The 17,817-nt window shown below is 37.5% G+C and overlaps 2 protein-coding genes across 3 annotated transcripts in view; one reads left to right on the top strand and one right to left on the bottom strand.

Annotated features, from left to right (window-relative positions):
* Positions 1-644, bottom strand: part of mtfmt (mitochondrial methionyl-tRNA formyltransferase) — a 28,342-nt gene extending 27,698 nt beyond the window's left edge. The window contains exon 1 of one of the 2 annotated variants that reach the window (XM_032536809.1): positions 346-644. In XM_032536809.1, coding sequence (XP_032392700.1) covers positions 346-488 — 143 coding nt within the window. In that variant the 5' untranslated portion in view covers positions 489-644. The remainder of the gene's footprint in view (positions 1-345) is intronic. The other variant, XM_032536808.1, reaches the window with a different exon arrangement.
* A 1,551-nt stretch (positions 645-2,195) lies between these two features.
* LOC116702542 (uncharacterized) lies at positions 2,196-13,012 on the top strand (the record flags this gene model as incomplete). Its single annotated transcript, XM_032536791.1, is given in 11 exon segments — positions 2,196-2,333; positions 4,471-4,692; positions 4,996-5,149; positions 5,327-5,393; positions 7,238-7,610; positions 7,894-7,989; positions 8,500-8,813; positions 9,064-9,245; positions 9,413-9,582; positions 9,897-10,111; positions 12,223-13,012. Coding segments are annotated over 11 exon segments (2,164 nt in total), but the record flags the coding sequence as incomplete, so codon positions are not given.
* Positions 13,013-17,817: the final 4,805 nt, after the last annotated feature.

Genomic DNA, 17,817 nt, shown 5'->3' with positions numbered 1-17,817 from the left:
CTAAAATGCCCCAGTGCAGCCCAAGGTCTAGAGACGCCCCTAGGTAACATGTCACCGTTTTAAGTTTACAAAGATAAAAGCATCACCTGTTTTGGAGCTATTTAGGCTTCTGAGCTGAAAATTTCCCCGGATTTTGTCTCAGAAATCTGGCCACTTAGTCTAACCCATGTGAGTTGTAACACATATAATTTCACTGCTCAATGCGGGTGACTGTCACTGACTGAGGCATCTTAACCTGTAATGTCTCGCTTCACCTCAATGCATATGTGTGTAAACGTGGTATAATGCCGTGTGTATTGCAGTGTGTAACAAGGTGTGTAGAAGAGCTCTATGTAGGACTCGCACCTGCTGGATGTGAGGAGTTTCAGAGATTCCACAGCGAACTGATCAGAGCCAAAGAACAGGAGCCTCCACGGGGGTGCCGATGATGACATGAATCTACACACTGGCTGCAGCGTTGTACAGCAGCGCTGGAAATGGGCCAACATGTTTACAGACTTGTCTTGCTACATACTACAACACCAGTTTTAGCAATATGTCCAAAGTCTCAGCGTCTGGGACTGTAATCGAGTTGCCTAGGTGTCAACAGAGGACGCCACCATGTTTTCCATGCTACTTCCGTCGTGTCTTCTTCTATGGTGATAATTTACGGCATCGCAATGTTGCTGCCTCCTTCTGGAGCGCAACCATTACTCTTCTTCATAAGAGTTGTTTCTATAGTTTTGTACAAAAGCCCGTCTATCAGGTGAGATTGTTAGTGCATGTCGGAGAATAGCGCGGACACGCGCCACACGGAGAAAACAGTGAGAGAAAAGAAAAAGAGACTAGCTGTCCGAGGATAATCAGCTGAGAATGGGCGTCCTTGAGAACTGTAAATTGACCTTGTGTTGTCAGTTCATTTGAGCCGGTTGTTGTACTATAGTTCTTGCACATATGAAGTACGTTAGCTAGTGATTTAGTTGATTGTGTTCTTAACCTGTTAGCTAGGTTACACGAAAGTAGAATAAAGAAATCCAGGATAAGTGAAAAAGCGCAGCTTGACTTGAGCTTATCGCGGCTTAATCGGTTGCAGGTTTGCCGAGCCAGGATGAACAGGTGGAGCTGTGTCAAGCCAGGTGTAGATAGCCAGGATGAACAGGTGGAGCTATGTCAAGCCAGGTGTAGATAGCTGGGAGAAGTGCACGTTCACGGCTTATGTTTCACCCAATGAGCAGCAGCTTCTATGGAAAGTAACAAGGAGGTGAAGCATATTATATGCAGAAAGGGAAATCCAGCTGCCCCCCTAACACTTCCTCCACCACCTGCTGTAAGTTTATATATATCTATATATATATATTATGCATGCCGTTTAGGAAATAATATATATATAGAAGTTTATCCATCTGAATATTGAATGAAAGTCTGAATATTTGAATGAAGTCTTATATGAATAATCTGATAATGGAATGAAGTCTGATATATGGAATAATCTGAATATATGAATGAAGTCTGATTATGGAATGAATTCTGATATATGGAATTGAATTTGAATTATGGAATAAAGTCGAATATATGGAATAAGTCTGATATATGGAATGAAAGTCTGAATATATGGAATGAAAGTCTGAATATATGGAATGAAGTCTGAATAATGAATGAAAGTCTGAATATATAATGAAAGTCTGAATATATGGAATGAAGTCTGAATATATGGAATGAAGTCTGAATATATTGAATGGAAGTCTGAATATATGGAATGAATCTGAATATATGGATGAAAGTCTGAATATATGGAATAAGTCTGAATATTGGAATGAAGTCTGAAATATTGAATGGAAGTCTGAATATATGGAATAAAGTCTGAATATATGGAATAGAAGTCTGAATATATGAATGAAATCTATATATGGATGAAAGTCTGAATATATGGAATGAAGTCTGAATATATGAATGAAAGTCTATATATGGAATGAAGTCTGAATATATGGAAGGAAAGCTGACGTCATTACGGCGCTGGCGCCATCTTTGTGTGGCTGATTAATCAGGATGTAACAAATGTGGACGCTATGAGTGAATCGGCTAGAATCTAGTGTCAGCTATTTTGAGCAATGAAGATTATTACACTCTGGCAATGCATGTACGGGCCAAAATACTGGTAACCGTATCCAGTACCGTTCTCCCGATGAAGAAATATATTCTCTTTTCCATCGTGGAAGGCCAAACGCAGGGAACCTCCCAGGACAGGAAGTTCCTGTTTTTCAGACAAACACGCCTTCAACCTCACAGGTGCCCCCTACAACAGCCCCTATCTACAATCTTCGCCCATCCACCCGAAAGGGCCCAGGACACAGGAGGTAACAATAGAATTTACTGCATTTGAATTGTTGTTTAAAAGAGTAACGTTAGGAGCCTTTGTTTAACCAGAAAGCCATTATATCGCTCTCTGCAAAGCCACCAGACTCCATTGACAAAACAGTCATTTTAAGTTACAGCTGGTAGGTTATTGTGTTACTTTATTTAGTATTTAAAAGATTATTCGTGTGACCTTGGTGTTTTAGTTAGTTCGGATCAAAACTAATCTTTTAAACACCAACAGAGCAGGACCGTTTTGCTCACGCATATTAAACAGGCCCCCTCTGACTCTTTATTAAATGTCAGTAGCTGTCACACTGCGTTATTTTCAAGGAGCACTGGGCCAATATGCCGGCTTGCTGTGCTGTATGAAAGGTACGGAGCTGGAAAGATGAGTCCGATTGTATTCTCCTCTGAGGCGGGATCGTTGGTAATAACAGAGACGGAATGATGTCTAAGCCCGCACCGGCATGCCGGTGTTGTGGTACACGTAAAATGTTTTCCCTACATCGCTGGTTCCGGTGTCGAATTTGTTTACAACTTTGATGAGTGGATGAAGAGGAAACTAGCCTATCCTTCTGGGCACGAGAATAGAAAAACTCAATGACAGCAGTTAGGTAAACGTGTGTTCTCGTCTCAAAGTCTGATTTAAGCAGAAAACAGTAATGTTAAGATAATGTGCAGCTGCAGTGCCTCTGAACTCCGTCTGTCTTGCTAACCCAGTTGTGCAGCGCATCTCGGTCTGTCTGTATTTTGGTTACTTGCCAGACTTTGTGTCTGTTAGAGTGAAATACAACTAGCCTATTTATTAGCTCCACAGATAAACGCCGACAGGCAACGGTGTTTTTAAACTGCAGCTCGGTAAAGATAACTGTGCAGCGCGCGTGAACATGTGTTTTAGTCAAACATCATTTTAAAACAAGACTGTGATTATCCGTCTCTCACTAAAGGTTTAGATACAACTCTGGACTAATTGAAAATGGAAAGCAGTGGTTTGACACGAAAATGTTGATTAGCTGTGCAGACTGGGCGTTATGGATGCCCTGCACATCTCTCAGTAAATAACAACCATCACTTATTCATCCAGTTCCTGGTATTACGTTTAATAGTATTTTACCTTTGAAATGTAATAAATGAAACCTGGGGAGCCAGCCATTTTAAGGGGCTATGCTGAAGTTTGTCAGTAGAGTAGAAGCTGAATCAGCTGATACAAGCTGATCCACATCCAGCCTCAGCATGTACCAGCACAGTCAGAGCTGTACAGCCAGCATCAGTCACAAGCAGCTCAGACCCTAAAGGAACAGTTGCTGCTCCACCAGATGATCCAGCAGACTGGGCCCCAGTTGGACTTCATGAAGACTAATATTAGTGCACAGAGGTCCATTCAAACCAGCACTGGATGTTTATAGAAGAGATTTCAATTAAGGCTTATTACAGAGACAGATTCAAAGGAGGGAGGATTGTAGTGAAAGCACTGTGGTGTCAGGTGTCAGAACCAGCTCTGAACACCAAAGTCACAATAAAAAATAAAAACAGAAACTTCTGTTTTCTGAAAGGTAAATGACTGTTATTGTCAAAGGAGTGTGGTGGCTATAAAGAGAGCGATAAAATGTCCGTTGGTTGTTGGTCCTACTGCACCAATTGTAAAAGTAGGCCACGTATTAGTCATTTAGACAGATAAATATGTAAAGTTAGGGCATAGAGGTTTCTAAACTTATCTTTTACATTTTGAGTCCCATGCACTCCATTTAGCTAATGGATTTTTTGATTTAGCTAATCTCAGTTGATTTTCTTTGCAGTAACGTTGGCCTAATTAATATTAGCGTTTCATAGTATTGTCCTATGCCAAGTAACAGTTATGATTTAGGTAGTCAAATTAAAAAATAATAATTTAAGGTAATTATTGTGAGGCTTGTTAGTTTTTATTTACAAGAACTTTCAAATTAATAAATTGCATTAGTGCAAATCACTGCTTTATTAATCATGCTGTATATTTAATAACATTGCAGTAAATTTTGAAGTTACACAATTTAATACTGTACCATGGTAAGACACAAATGTTAATGTTAGCAACCACAACAAATAACAGTTCACACAACACTTTTTAATGTAATTTTGATTTTCTTTAATGTTTCTAAGGTTTCTGGCACAATTAAGAAATCCAGTGGCTCAGTCTTTTACCAAAGAGGTAATTCTTCTGCCAGACCATACATCTACAAATGTGCCAAGGCGTGCCAGCAAAGCTTGGCTTTTTGAAAATGGACATATAAAATCTGCATTGGAATTTGGCTGTGACTGGGACTCTGGCAAAGTAATGCAGGCAATAACGGCAGCCTTCCAGCCTGTTGTGGAGGGATGCAGGTAAGCTTTTGATCTGTTTTGGCACATTTCTTACCTGTTTTCTCTTATTTGTTTGTACATTTATTTTTTCACATTCTCTTGCTGCTGCTTATTTTTACCACGCACACAAAATAAACACAATAATACAATACATTGGGGTTATCCGATATTATCTCCAAGTTATGTTGACTTGCAAAACTTTACAGAATGTAAATTTCTGTGTGCACACAAATTATGTATTGAAACTCAAACTTTTCCACATACTGTAGTGTAGTGTTTTACTTTTAACAAGTTTCATGTACAGTGTGCTTTTCATTCCCTCAGGTTACAAATCTTGATGCCATGCCACAACAGACTAGTTGAGCCATCCCTCAGCTCCAATCAGACTTTGAGTGGACGCCTTTTAAAAAAATTGTTTCATCAGAAGTCCATATATGTCAGGCCTGACAAGGTCATTTTAAGTGAGGAGAAAGAATCTGTAAGTAGTGCATGAAGATTTCAATGTGCATGACTGGCAATTGCAATACTGTATTTTAAAGTGGATGTCTGAAACACCATTACTTGTCCTTTGCTGCAACATAATACAAATATTTGTTTGTTGGTATAGTGTATTTGACCCTTAAAGTTTGTTGTATTTATCTGCTTCAATTGACAGACATGTTCTGATGGAGACCAGGCAGGGAGCCTTGATTTCGCTCAGTCATCGGACAGTGACAATTGTGGTAAATATTTCTATCTATATGCATCTACAAACAAAATTAAAATGATGTTGGTTATGGCTTGTCATGCAGGGTAATAGGGATAGTAACCAAATATACACTGCTCAAAATAATTAAGGGAACACTTAAAGGTCCAGTTTGTAATATTTTGGAAGATCTATTGACAGAAATGCAACATAATATCCATAACTAAGTTATGTTTTTATTACCTTAGAATGAGTCAGTGAGTGATGGAATGAGGGGTGAGTGGTGACTAATGGTGCATTCATGTGGTGTTGGAATAATTGGAATGTTGGAATGTTTTTTAAATCTCGCATAAGCGATTGTGAATCATTGTCACTTGTTTTGGTGCAAGAGAAAGTGACAACAGGTGCAGTGGAGAGGCAACAGCAAGACACCCCCCACAAAGGGAATGGTTTTGCAGGTGGTGTCCACAGACAGTTGCTCTCTCCTTATCCTTCCTGACTGATTGTTCTCCGGGGGTGAACAGGAGGAGCACTGCCACAGCCCTACAAAATGACCTTCAGAGGGCTACTGGTGTGCATGTTTCTGATCAAACTATCAGAAACAGACTCCATGAGGCTGGCATGAGGGCCTGATGTCCTCTAGTAGGATCTGTGCTCACAACCCAGCACTGTGCAGCTCAATTGGTATGTGCCAGAAAACACCAGAATTGGCAGGTTCGCCACTGGCGGCCAATTGTCGTCACGGATGAGAGCAGGTTCACACTGAGCAAATGTGAAAGACTCCAGAGACGCTATGGTGAACGTTATGCTGCCTGCAACAATTATCCAGCATGGCCGGTTTGGGCCAGTAATGGTCTGGGGAGGCATATCCTTGGAGGGTTGCACAGACCTTCACGTGCTAGCCAACAGTACCCTAACTGCAGTTAGCTACCGGGATGGAATCCTCAGAGCCAGTGTCAGATGCTGGTGCAGTGGGCCTTTGGTTTCTCCTGGTTCAGGACAATGCCTGGCCTCATGTGGCCAGAACGTGTTGGCAGTTCCTGGATGATGAAGGCATTGATGCCATTGACTGGCCCTCATCCCCCAGACCTGAATCCAATTGAGAACCCCTGGGACATTATGTATCGGTGCATCCGACATTGCCACAGACTGTCCAGGAGCTCACTGATTCCCTGATGCAGGTCTGGGAGGAGATCCCCCTGGACACCATCTGTGTCTCATCGGGAGTATGCCCAGATGTTGTGCATACAGGCATGTGGGGGCCGAACACACTACTGAGCCACATTATGAGTTGCCATAATGAAAGTCATGCAAGTTGGATCAGCCTATGATTTAAATGTTTTTTTATTTATTTTCGGTGTGATTTGGAATCCAGCCCTCAGCTCGTTGGTGATTTTGGTTTTCACTGAGTGTTGTTACGTTCTCAATGAATAATACAATATACAGTAAAGATTTTGAACTATTTTGTTCATCAAGATCGGATGTGTAATTTAAGTGTTCCCTTAAAGAGGTGGTATTATGCTCATTTTCAGGGTCAAAATCATATTTAGAAGTTGTACTAGAACAGATTTACATGGTTTAATTTTCAAAAAACACTCAATAAAGGAGAGGGAAATAGCCAAAAAGTATAAAACCACCTCTTTAATTATTTTATGTGATTGTGTCTGGAAGTTGGAACAGAGATTGTGACAGGTTGTTTTTGTATTTGTGTGTTCATTATTTAGTTATTTTAAGTAATATTTTGTGCAGAAAAATTATACTTATTGTAATCCACCGCTTAATACATACATTGTACAAGTCCAAGATGTGTTCTGATCTCATATAAGCAAAATGTCACTCAAAAGTTAAATCTTAATTGACTATTTTTCCATGTTCTTGCAGTCACTGGCAGCGTTGGTGACATTTCCAAAGAAGTTGTCTCTTCTATCGCCACTGTTGAGGCCCAGTCCCTCTTCAATGATTCCCCTTCCATCTCCAGTGGTGATCAAGTTATCTGGTGTGTTGCCACCCAAAATATTTGCACCAATGAACCTTCCATCTCAGTTGACACCGCCACCATGTCCACTAGTGCTCCTGTCATCACTATTGATGAGACTCTCACCCTGTCCAGTGGCTCCTCTTCCATCTCCAGTGGCAACACCCATGGCTTGCCGATTGGTCCCACAGCCAATGCTAGTGGTGACACGCATTGGTTCTCTGCTCATAACACCTCTGCTGTGTCCCACGGTCCCACCCAACCCAGCACATCCTACAGGTCCATCTTTTGTACATTTGTGTCTCTTCATACAGTTGTTCCATGGTCTGGGCTTTCGTGGGCCTTTTTTACAGTACAATTTGCGTAAAAATATATTTCCTTGATACTAAATGATGGTGTCCCTACTTTTACACACTTAAATAATGCACTGTCAATTCAAGAACATTTAAGTTATTAGACCAACAAGGTTGTTCTTAATGTAGCGGTAAAGCGACTGTCTGTTTCAAAATTATATATTTGTACTTTAATATCCATAATAAAATATTGGTATTTTATTTTGTAGTACATACCTTGACCTGTTTGAGGAAGAATACCTCTCTGATGACCCTGATCTACAGGAAGCCATTTCAAGGTCTTTAGATTCCAGTGCAAGTGAGAGGTCAGTGGAAAATATTATATAAAATGTAATTATTTAAATTGTAATGCCAGATAACAATAATATATCTAGACAAGTACCAAGAAGAATTAGCAAGTTGCAACTTAAATGGGTCACAAATATTTGTATTTGTATTTATGAATGCACAATATTGTTTTCTTGTCTCTGACTGATATCCAGTAATTTCTGTGGTAATTTTGTCAAGACTGAAGAGCATTATATTTTATTTGTATGTACAGTATGTGTGTGATTTTGTTGGTTGTCAATGTTCTTTTGGATGGACGGTGGTTGTGCTGAAAAATGTTCTGTTGCTTATTGAAAATAATTTGCGATATATCAGTAGGTTAAGTAGTTCTGGATAAGCAAGAAAAAACTGCTAATTTTCATTATCACAATCTTTTATGTTAAGGGTTTTAATGAATATAAATTACAATGTCATGGATGTTCCATGATAGTTCAGTGGGCGAGTTATTACCATTGACACTAACTACATTGTATTGTTTATTGTTTCAGTGATTTAAAGAAGACTTCAGAGATAATAATGGAGCAGATTGCTTCTCGAGTAAATAATGACAGCACTGTACGCTTCAATATCATAAGAAGAAATGTGTGGGATGGAGCATCCAGAGCCATGGGCAGATCCAATTTTTCACCTGAGAAGAAGGTAGATGTTAAGTTCACCGATGACTATGGAATATCTGAGGGTGCTGTAGACAATGGAGGACCTACTCGGGAGTTTTTCCGACTCTGTCTACATGAAATCAAGGACAACATTGGCATCTTTGAGGGTCCCCCTAATGCTAAAGTCCTCACATGCAACTCCAAAGGTACACGATTAAATCAATTCATATTGCCATAATAGGTCATTATTGGATTTCTTTTGGATCAATAAATACATTATACCTGACTAATGAGGAAGTGTAAGAATTTTCAGGTTTTGTATCTATAATACTTTTTTGAGAAAGGAAGTTGAAGTAAAAATAATCTGCGTTCACATATCCCAAAGAGGCATTGTGACATAAACATATTTTTGATGTAACCAGTTGACAAGTAATGTTTGTTTTCATTTGATAACAGCGATGAAAGACAATGGATACTTCTACGCTGGCCAGATCATGGCAATGTCAATTGCCCATGGGGGGCAGAGTCCATGTTTCCTGTCTGAACTCTTGTATGAGTGTCTTCAAAAGGGTCCAGACAACGTAAAGGTCAAAACTGAACACATTACTGATGAAGAAACAAGGTCACAGGTGCAGTCGGTGAGCATATTGTTCTTGGATTGCGTCATATTTACAAACTATTCATTTTGCTTGCACTCATTAACATACAATTTTAACAGTAAAGCTAACAGTTATATGTCTTCATTCTCAATAAAAGAGTCAATAAATACTATCTACATATTCCAATCTTATTTTAATATTTTCAGATCTTAGAGGCTGAGACTGATTCACAACTGCAGGAGGCAGTTGCACAGGCAGCCATCTTGATCAGTCTTGCTGGTCACAATGTTCGCATAACACTGGAAAACAAACAAGAGACTGCTTTGGACTTGGCTCACTGGTATGTCCTCCAGCGAACACGTGCACCTTTTGAAAGGTATGTTTATGTCTGAGCAATACTATAATTGTACTTTGGCAGAAAAACAACTGTTAGGTTTATAGTGATAAAATGCAAAAGATACAAGAGACTGAAGAGGAAAGCATAAGAAAAAGCTTACTTTTGAGTTGCTACTATATATGGAATTATGGATGATGAGTTCCATTTTATAGTGCAAGTGAAAATATAATTTACTTTTTCTTCTTTTTCATTAGGGACCTTACTAAATTATACATGTAAAAAAAAAAAAAAGTTTTCACCGCAGGTTCAAAATCACATGAACTACACATTGCCATTTGTTTCCTTTTTACTAGGTTCAGAGATGGGTTAACATCTCTAGGTGTCCTAGATGCTATCCAGAAATACCCTCTACAAATAAAGAGCCTTTTTGTGAAGCCCGAAAAGAGTTTAACAGCTGCTGATGTGGAGAATCTCCTCCAGATCTCACACTCTGAAAGAGGGAGTAATGCATTCCGAGAAGAGTGCCGGACCCTGGCTTTCTGGCAAGACTATCTTCAGGATGCTGAAAGTAAGTCCGGCATTTGGCACAGTGTTTTAATATGAGACATTATTTGGGGTTAAAGCCCTGCAGGGGCAGAACCCTACTGACTTTGTGCTGGTTGATTATTGTCTTCTGCCATGGGTCAAATGGTCTTGAGATGAAATGAGCATTTGTTGAGTGATGTGTGATGCTCCTTTTCCCCTGGCCTCTTATCCATATACCACTGGATAGCTATCGCCACTGCTTTGCCACAACTGCTGAGCAGTTTCAGTTCTTTATTCTTTTGTTGTGCACAACAATCACAGAAGTAGTAGTTGGCAATGAAAATATAGGGCTATGTTATAGGGCTAAAATATATGAATATAAATAAAAGACAGTATTGCAAATGAATAAACTTAATGTAAAAAAAATATAGTGATGTATACTGTATAAAGGTGCATCTCAGTCAATTAGAATATCATCAAAAAGATCATTTTGTCCCCTAATTTAAGTCAAAAAGTGAAACTTTCATATATTCTAGGTTCATTACACATAAAGTGAAGTATTTCACTTTTTTTCCTTTTTTGTTTAAATCTTGATCTCTCATATCTCAAAATTTGAGAACATTAGAATAAAGAATGTATAATACAGAAATATCAACCTGAGAAGAGACTTTCTATCTCTCAGTCTGGTTCAGTACACACAAGCACAATCATGGGGAGGACTTTACAATTGTCCAGAAGACACTCATTGACATTGAAGTCACAGAAGGTCATTGCTGAAAGGGCTGGCTGTTCACAGAGTGCTGGATCAAAGCATATTCATGAAAAAAGTTAACTGAAAGGTTAAAATTTGGTAGGAAAAGGTGCACAAATAACAGGGATGACCGCAGCCTTATGAGGATTGTCAAGCAAAATTTAACAAGATTTAACAATCTTCACAAGGAGTAGACTGAGGCTGGACTCATTAAGAGCCACCAAGCACACACTTGTACGGGAAATGAGCGTCAGATTCCTAGTGTCAAGCCAGTCCTGAACCAGAGACAAGATAAGAAGAGGGTTAGGGTTAGGGACTTCCATAACACCTCAGCAGTGCAAAAGGAGCCCCGACCATGTGCTAAGTGCATAAAGTACCGATACTGTTTCCATTTCCATTAGGTCGACATTTCTGTATTATACATTCTTTATTCTAATATTTTGAGATCTGGATGTTTGATTTCCATGAGCTAAAAGTGTAATCATCAAGATTAAAACAAAATAAAAAAAGCCTGAAATATTTCACTTTATGTGTAATGAATCAAGAATATATGAAAGTTTCACTTTTTGCCTGAAATTATGGGGGGGAAATTATCCTTTTTACGATATTCAAATTTTCTGAGATGCACCTGTATACATAACTAGAAGTAATAACAAAGTTAGGTGTAAACTGTTGTAAAACAATAAGTAAAATTTTGTCCAAAAAAAATCTGACATGCCACATAAAAGGTTAAACCAATAGAAAAGCCCGTTAGAGGGCTCCACACATTCTCATCGAAGTGGAGTTTCATCCAAGTAACTACTAATGATCTCACTCCTTCTTAAACAGATTTAAACGAGCTGAAGTGGCTTTGTAAAGACCAAAACCTAGATGTCAGTCATGGCTTGGATTTTGACTAATTAAGCTATTTCCCTTCTTTCATTACAAGAAGGCTTGAACCTGCAAATTGCCGCTTTTGGATATACTCTAAAAAGTTTTTGGCTGCAACAGTGGGACATGATATTGTTGAAAAAATTATACAGTTTATTTAAATTTGATCTCTTCACCATGTAATACAGTATAACATACAACATTTATATACACCATCAAACCAAACTAACAGTAATGGCTGTTGTGCACAAATAATGTTACCAACTCCTCTATATTTCTATTTTCTTATTTTCTTTTTGCAAAATGCTTCACTATATTCCCTAGATTATTGTTAGTTTTGTCTATTCCATTATGGGCAACCCTCCCAAATTCCAGCGTCATTTAAATACCTAAAAGATAATGCCTAATTCTCGTATAAGTGAATTTAACGTTTTCTTAACTCTTCACCCTTTATACATCACTTTTGCATTACTCCAGTGGTATAATACTTAATTACTATATGAAAATACTTTTTTTCTTTTTCTTTTTTACAGTTGAAAATGATGTCTCTCTGGAGGATATTCTTGTTTTCTTCACTGGATGTGACAGCATTCCAGCACTGGGTTTCTCTCCGAAGCCAAGCCTTGAGTTCATCACCCACTCCCGATTTCCAGTGGCCAATACTTGCGAAAATATTCTTCGCATACCAGTTTATGCAGTATACACTGATTTTAAATCTAACATGGACTTTGCCATACGCAATTCACCAGGATTTGGAAGAGCGTGAGAGGTAATGTTATGGAGGGCTTGTAGAGCTTGAGATATAATGAGGAAGGAATTGTTTTTTTTTAAGTGCTAGGTTTATTTCCTTCTGTTATTCCCTGAGACAAAAACTAAGCATTTACTGTAGTAAAGACAAGAAAAATGTACAGTAAAACAAGTAAGTATGTTCTTTCATTTGAAGATATATTTCAAGCCATGTTTTTCTGTTTCAGATTTAATAAGGTGCACTATGTGAACTTTTTTTCAGTTGATACATGTGAGGCACTTTTTGTTGCATTTTTGTCAACCAGTTCTCTAACCTGAAAAACCATATGCCCATAACAGCGTTAGATTGATTAGATTGATTGATTACCACAGACATGGATAAAATGAGATCATTACATGATAAATGTCCGAATGGTAAAAATAATAAGCACAGTTATGGTTAATAGTGCTCAGATTTGGGGTTGAAGGCTAGATGTAGCTAAACCACTGTACTTAACTATGGGTTGTAAAATAAAAACAGGTTGCTCAAACAACCCATTAGCAAATTTTGTACAGGAGAAGAGGCTCACTGTAGCTACTTGTTTTTATCAGTGTTGCCCAGCCCCATTGCTATGGCTTATTATTCATTATATAGGTTGTGGTATGGCCTTGTAACAAATAAATGGTTCTGTGTTCCTACTTTGTGTGTACTTGCTTACTTTTAGTATGTATTGTGGCGGTATATGTGCATCCCAGGCTTTAAATGTAATATTTTTCCATTGGATACTTAGAACTACACAATATTAGTTTAAGAAGTAAGAAAAATACAGGGTTCATTGTAATCAATAGTGTTACATTAATACATTATGTATGTAATGATACATAATGTAGGTAATGATACATAATATTATACACACAGCATGTATTTATATGGTGATAACTGCTATGTGTTTTCATGAAAGAAAATGTATTATAAGCATTTATGCATCTTCTGTCATACAACCTGTAGACCTGTATAACTTCTGATGAACAGCAACAGAACTACTTATAACAAAACTAAATATTTCTTTGAAGCAGGTTACATGCTGTGATAAAAAGTTCAATCCCATGATTTCCATCGTCAATCAAGGGATTAATTACCCTTAACTCAATGTCCCACTGGTCGTGATAGGGACGTTGCACATGCACATGCACATGATTGAGTCTTTGATGGTGAGGCAGTTGGAGCATTCCAACTGTCCACAGTTGCATTGGGGACCTACTTTCCATTGTCCTTAAGCTGTGGTGGTTCCACTGCCTCACAAACTCGTCCACAGATCTGTTAATTCTTGGAAGGTAAACATGGTAAAGAGCCCTAATGTGAAGTGGGTCAGTGCTATCTAAAATCCCAACATTTTCCATAAAGAGGAAAAGGTCTTTGAAGTATGCTGACACCACCCTGTTTAGTTCTCCCCACAATCTTTCAATTCTTTGATTATGAACACTACGTCCAACCATAAAACTTCCCCTGTTTGACCCTCGATTCTCAATCATAAACCGTGCAATATCAATATTTTCACTACCAGCATCACTCCTGACATGATGTGGGAGTCCAAATACATCAACAGCTCCCTGGAAAAGTTGCAAGGCAGTTGATGCTCTGTTGTCTGTGCAGCATCTCAGGTAGGTAATGCAGCGGCTATAGCCATCAACTCCTCCATGAAACACAAATCCCCATGGATTCAACTTGTGGTTTGTGTCAATATGCCTGGAATAAGAAGACATTATTATTATTACAAACAACTTGGTTGTTTATCAAAATTTTACTATTTTTTTCTTTGCTATCCTATTTTTTCTATCCAGAAGGCAATTTATTACTTGATTATAAAAATGTTAAACCCCAGAGATTGTTGATAGAAGTGTTCAATATAAAGGAATATAATGTATCACTGTACATTACAGTTCAGTAACATTACAACAATGGTAATAGTGGAGTACCAGTTAATTAAAACTTGATATTAAAGAAGTAATTAAGTTGTACCATTGAGCCAGACTACACAGAAACCAAAACAAGTGTTTCCAAATAATCATTATGCCTCTTGATGTTTGGTGTAATCTAATAACAGGTAGTTAAACATGTTGCAGCCCTGATCCATGGTTATTACACAAAAACTACCATCAAGAGTTTCCATCTAACAAGTCCCATCATTAAAGATACCATTTGTATTACTTTGAAACAAAAGAGAACATTTGAAACATAAGGGAGGATGAATTTCAGCTGTATAATATGGTAATTGCCAATTTGGAATTTTCATGTTACATGAAGAATGTTTGTTTCAAGGTAATAAAAATGATATCTTTAATGATGTGACTTGTTAGCTGGAAACACTTGATGGTAGTTTTTGTGTAATAACCATGGATGCTGATAGTAGCCTATAATGTGAAAAATAATATTGTGAAAAAACCTATATTACTGTATTATCTGGCTATTACTCCATTATTGTCACCATACTAGCATTTTTAACCAATAATGCACTGATATAGAAACAATTGTATTGTTAGCTGGTAACCGTATTGTTACCATAACATTATTGTACTATACTAACTAGTTGTGTGTTGTTGCCATCATTAAATGTGATTCACTATTATTATCTGGTTACATAACGTTCAGACTTATTACCCCGTTAATAAGAAGATATTACCTGGTCTTAATTTAGTAATAACATGGTATTACTTAATTGTTATTATCACACTATTACCCCATTATTTCTATGCTTACCTAGCTGTCATGTAAAGTGCTAATGTAATGTTTATTTAATGACTTATGCCATGATAGCTAATTATTTAATTAACATAGTTTTGGGCCTCCTAAATCTATACATCTTTCTAACTTGCTTTATTCAGCAGCTAGGAAGTAGCCTAATTACTGTGATGTTAATCAAATTTTCACAACACATACCACACTTGATTTGGGACAGAGACATCGTAGACCCTCCGTTGAATTGCTCTCCGTCCTCTTAAGGCTCTTCCCACTGGATCTACTATCCTTAATCGCTCGCGCACTCGCCAACGCTCAACTCTGATCCCTCTCCCTCTCAAACCACCAGTGATGTAGGTCTCTCCTGAGCCAGGGGTTTGTCTAAGAACTTCAGTAATAAGGCGATCAAGATCCTCATTTGAAATGTTGGTAAAACTCCCATAGTCGAGTAAACCAAGTTGTGTCCTGTGGTTGTACAGTGTTCGAATGTTTACAGACAGCATTCGAGATATGGCCATCCAGCTAAATCCTAAATCCCGCATGTGAGTCAGCTGAACAGCTGATATGTTGTACCTTTAAAAGAGAAAAAAAAGAAATGTGTTAATGTATGCTGAAAAACTACTGTATTGGAAATATTTGGCTACTTCAGTTAAAGAATAAAAGTAGTACAAAAAACTGTACAAAAAAAGCAACAAAGTACTCATGCAGAATAGCTCTTTCACTTCAGTTTAAATTTGACTGAACAACCTTTACTTTGTTTGAAGTAATATTTGACCAGTTGCTCACCACTGATAAATGATTGTGTTTTTTGTTTTAATGTTGCAACTGGTAAAGGTGGCTATCATGTATGTTGTATTAATAATCTGAATCTGCAAAGTAACTAAAGTTGTGAGATAAATATAGTGCATTAAAACGTACAACATTTTCCGCTGAGATATAGTGAGACAGAAGTATAAAGTTGCAGAAAATTTATATTTTCAGGTGAAGTACCTCAATTTTGTACGTACGTACAGTACTTAACTAAATGTAGTTACTTTCCACCACTGCATAACACCTTAAATTAATAGTTTTGCTAGCAAATTCTTGGCCTGCATCAACCTCTATCCAAATATGCTTGTTTCCATTTATATCACTTACCTCGGCCTTCCTCTCTGAGATGCAGAATGTGTGCCCACACCATTAGCTTCCAGTTGAAGTGTTACTTCTGCCGACATCTCCCAAAGAGACTCATAAATTCCTTCAAGAATGATGCATAATGTTCTTTCGGCAACGTTTTGTTGAACAGGATTGCTTATAAGCACTAAGAATGTCGCAATAATGGAAATATGATCCTCAAGGTGACGCTATCTAATTTCCAAACTGTTTGTGTCGTTTGGAGTATGACCAGTTGTTGCAAAAAAAACCTGCAGTTCAACAAAGTATTGGACTATTTCAGCCGATGCCATTTTGTAAATCCAGTGAATTCAGAAAGGTATCCCTTTGGTGACATTTCTGTCATGTATTCCAACTTTCATTCCATATATTCAGACTTTCCATAATTCAGACTTCATTCCATTATTCAGACTTTCATTCCATATATCAGCTTCATTCCCTATATTCAGACTTTCATTCCAATATTCAGAGTTCATTCCTAATTCAGACTCATTCCAATATTCACTTCATTCATATATTCAGACTTCATTCCATATATTCAGACTTTCATCCATATTCAGACTTCTCCTATATTCAGACTTCATTCCATATATTCAGACTTCCATTCATAATCAGACTTTCATTCCATAATCAGATTCATTCCATTATTCAGACTCATTCCATATATTCAGACTCATTCCTATATTAGACTTCATCCATAATTCAGACTTCATTCCATATATCGACTTCCATTCATATATTCAGACTTCATTCCTATATTCAGACTTCATTCCATATTTCAGACTTTCATTCAATATTCAGACTTCATTCCATAATTCAGACATTATCCTTATTCAGAATTCATTCCATATATTCAGACTTCATTCCATATATTCAGACTTCATCCATATTCAGACTTCATTCAATATATCAGATTTCCATATTCAGACTTTCATCCACTATTCAGATGGATAAACTTCTAATATATATTTCCTAAAAGGCATGCCATAATATATATATAATTATATATAATATATATTATATATATAATATAAGTCTAATACAATAGATAGGTTTATTTTGTAATGCATGTGAAGGCAATCTATAACTTCATCTTATATAATAATCATATATTATTTATTTATTGTATGTATCAACGCCATGCAGGAAACCTGCTGTGCCCAGAGCAGGATGAGTCTGTAGTTGACCCTACCATGGATTGCCACTTCATCTTGGGACCCAGTTGAAGGTACAGTTGCTTTGATTTTTGCATTTGCAAGTACAATTTAATGGCAAGGATCACTAGAGTAACATAACGTTTTTGTTTTAAACAGAAGAACTCACACAGAGGGAGGTGGCTCAGACATGGAGATCAAAATGAGAGGTAAGACTCAAGTTTCTCACGTATGTATGTATGTATGTATGTATGTATGTATGTACGTATGGAGAGGAGGAACAATATGGAAATTATTATGGAATTTCAATTCAATTTTATTTATAGTATCAATTCATAACAAGCGTTATCTCAAGACAC

This window comes from Etheostoma spectabile, chromosome 15 (assembly GCF_008692095.1).
Source record: "Etheostoma spectabile isolate EspeVRDwgs_2016 chromosome 15, UIUC_Espe_1.0, whole genome shotgun sequence".
Taxonomy (NCBI): Eukaryota; Metazoa; Chordata; class Actinopteri; order Perciformes; family Percidae; genus Etheostoma; species Etheostoma spectabile.
The sequence above is the reverse complement of the archived record's forward strand: the minus strand, read 5'-3'. Positions and strand labels throughout refer to the sequence as shown.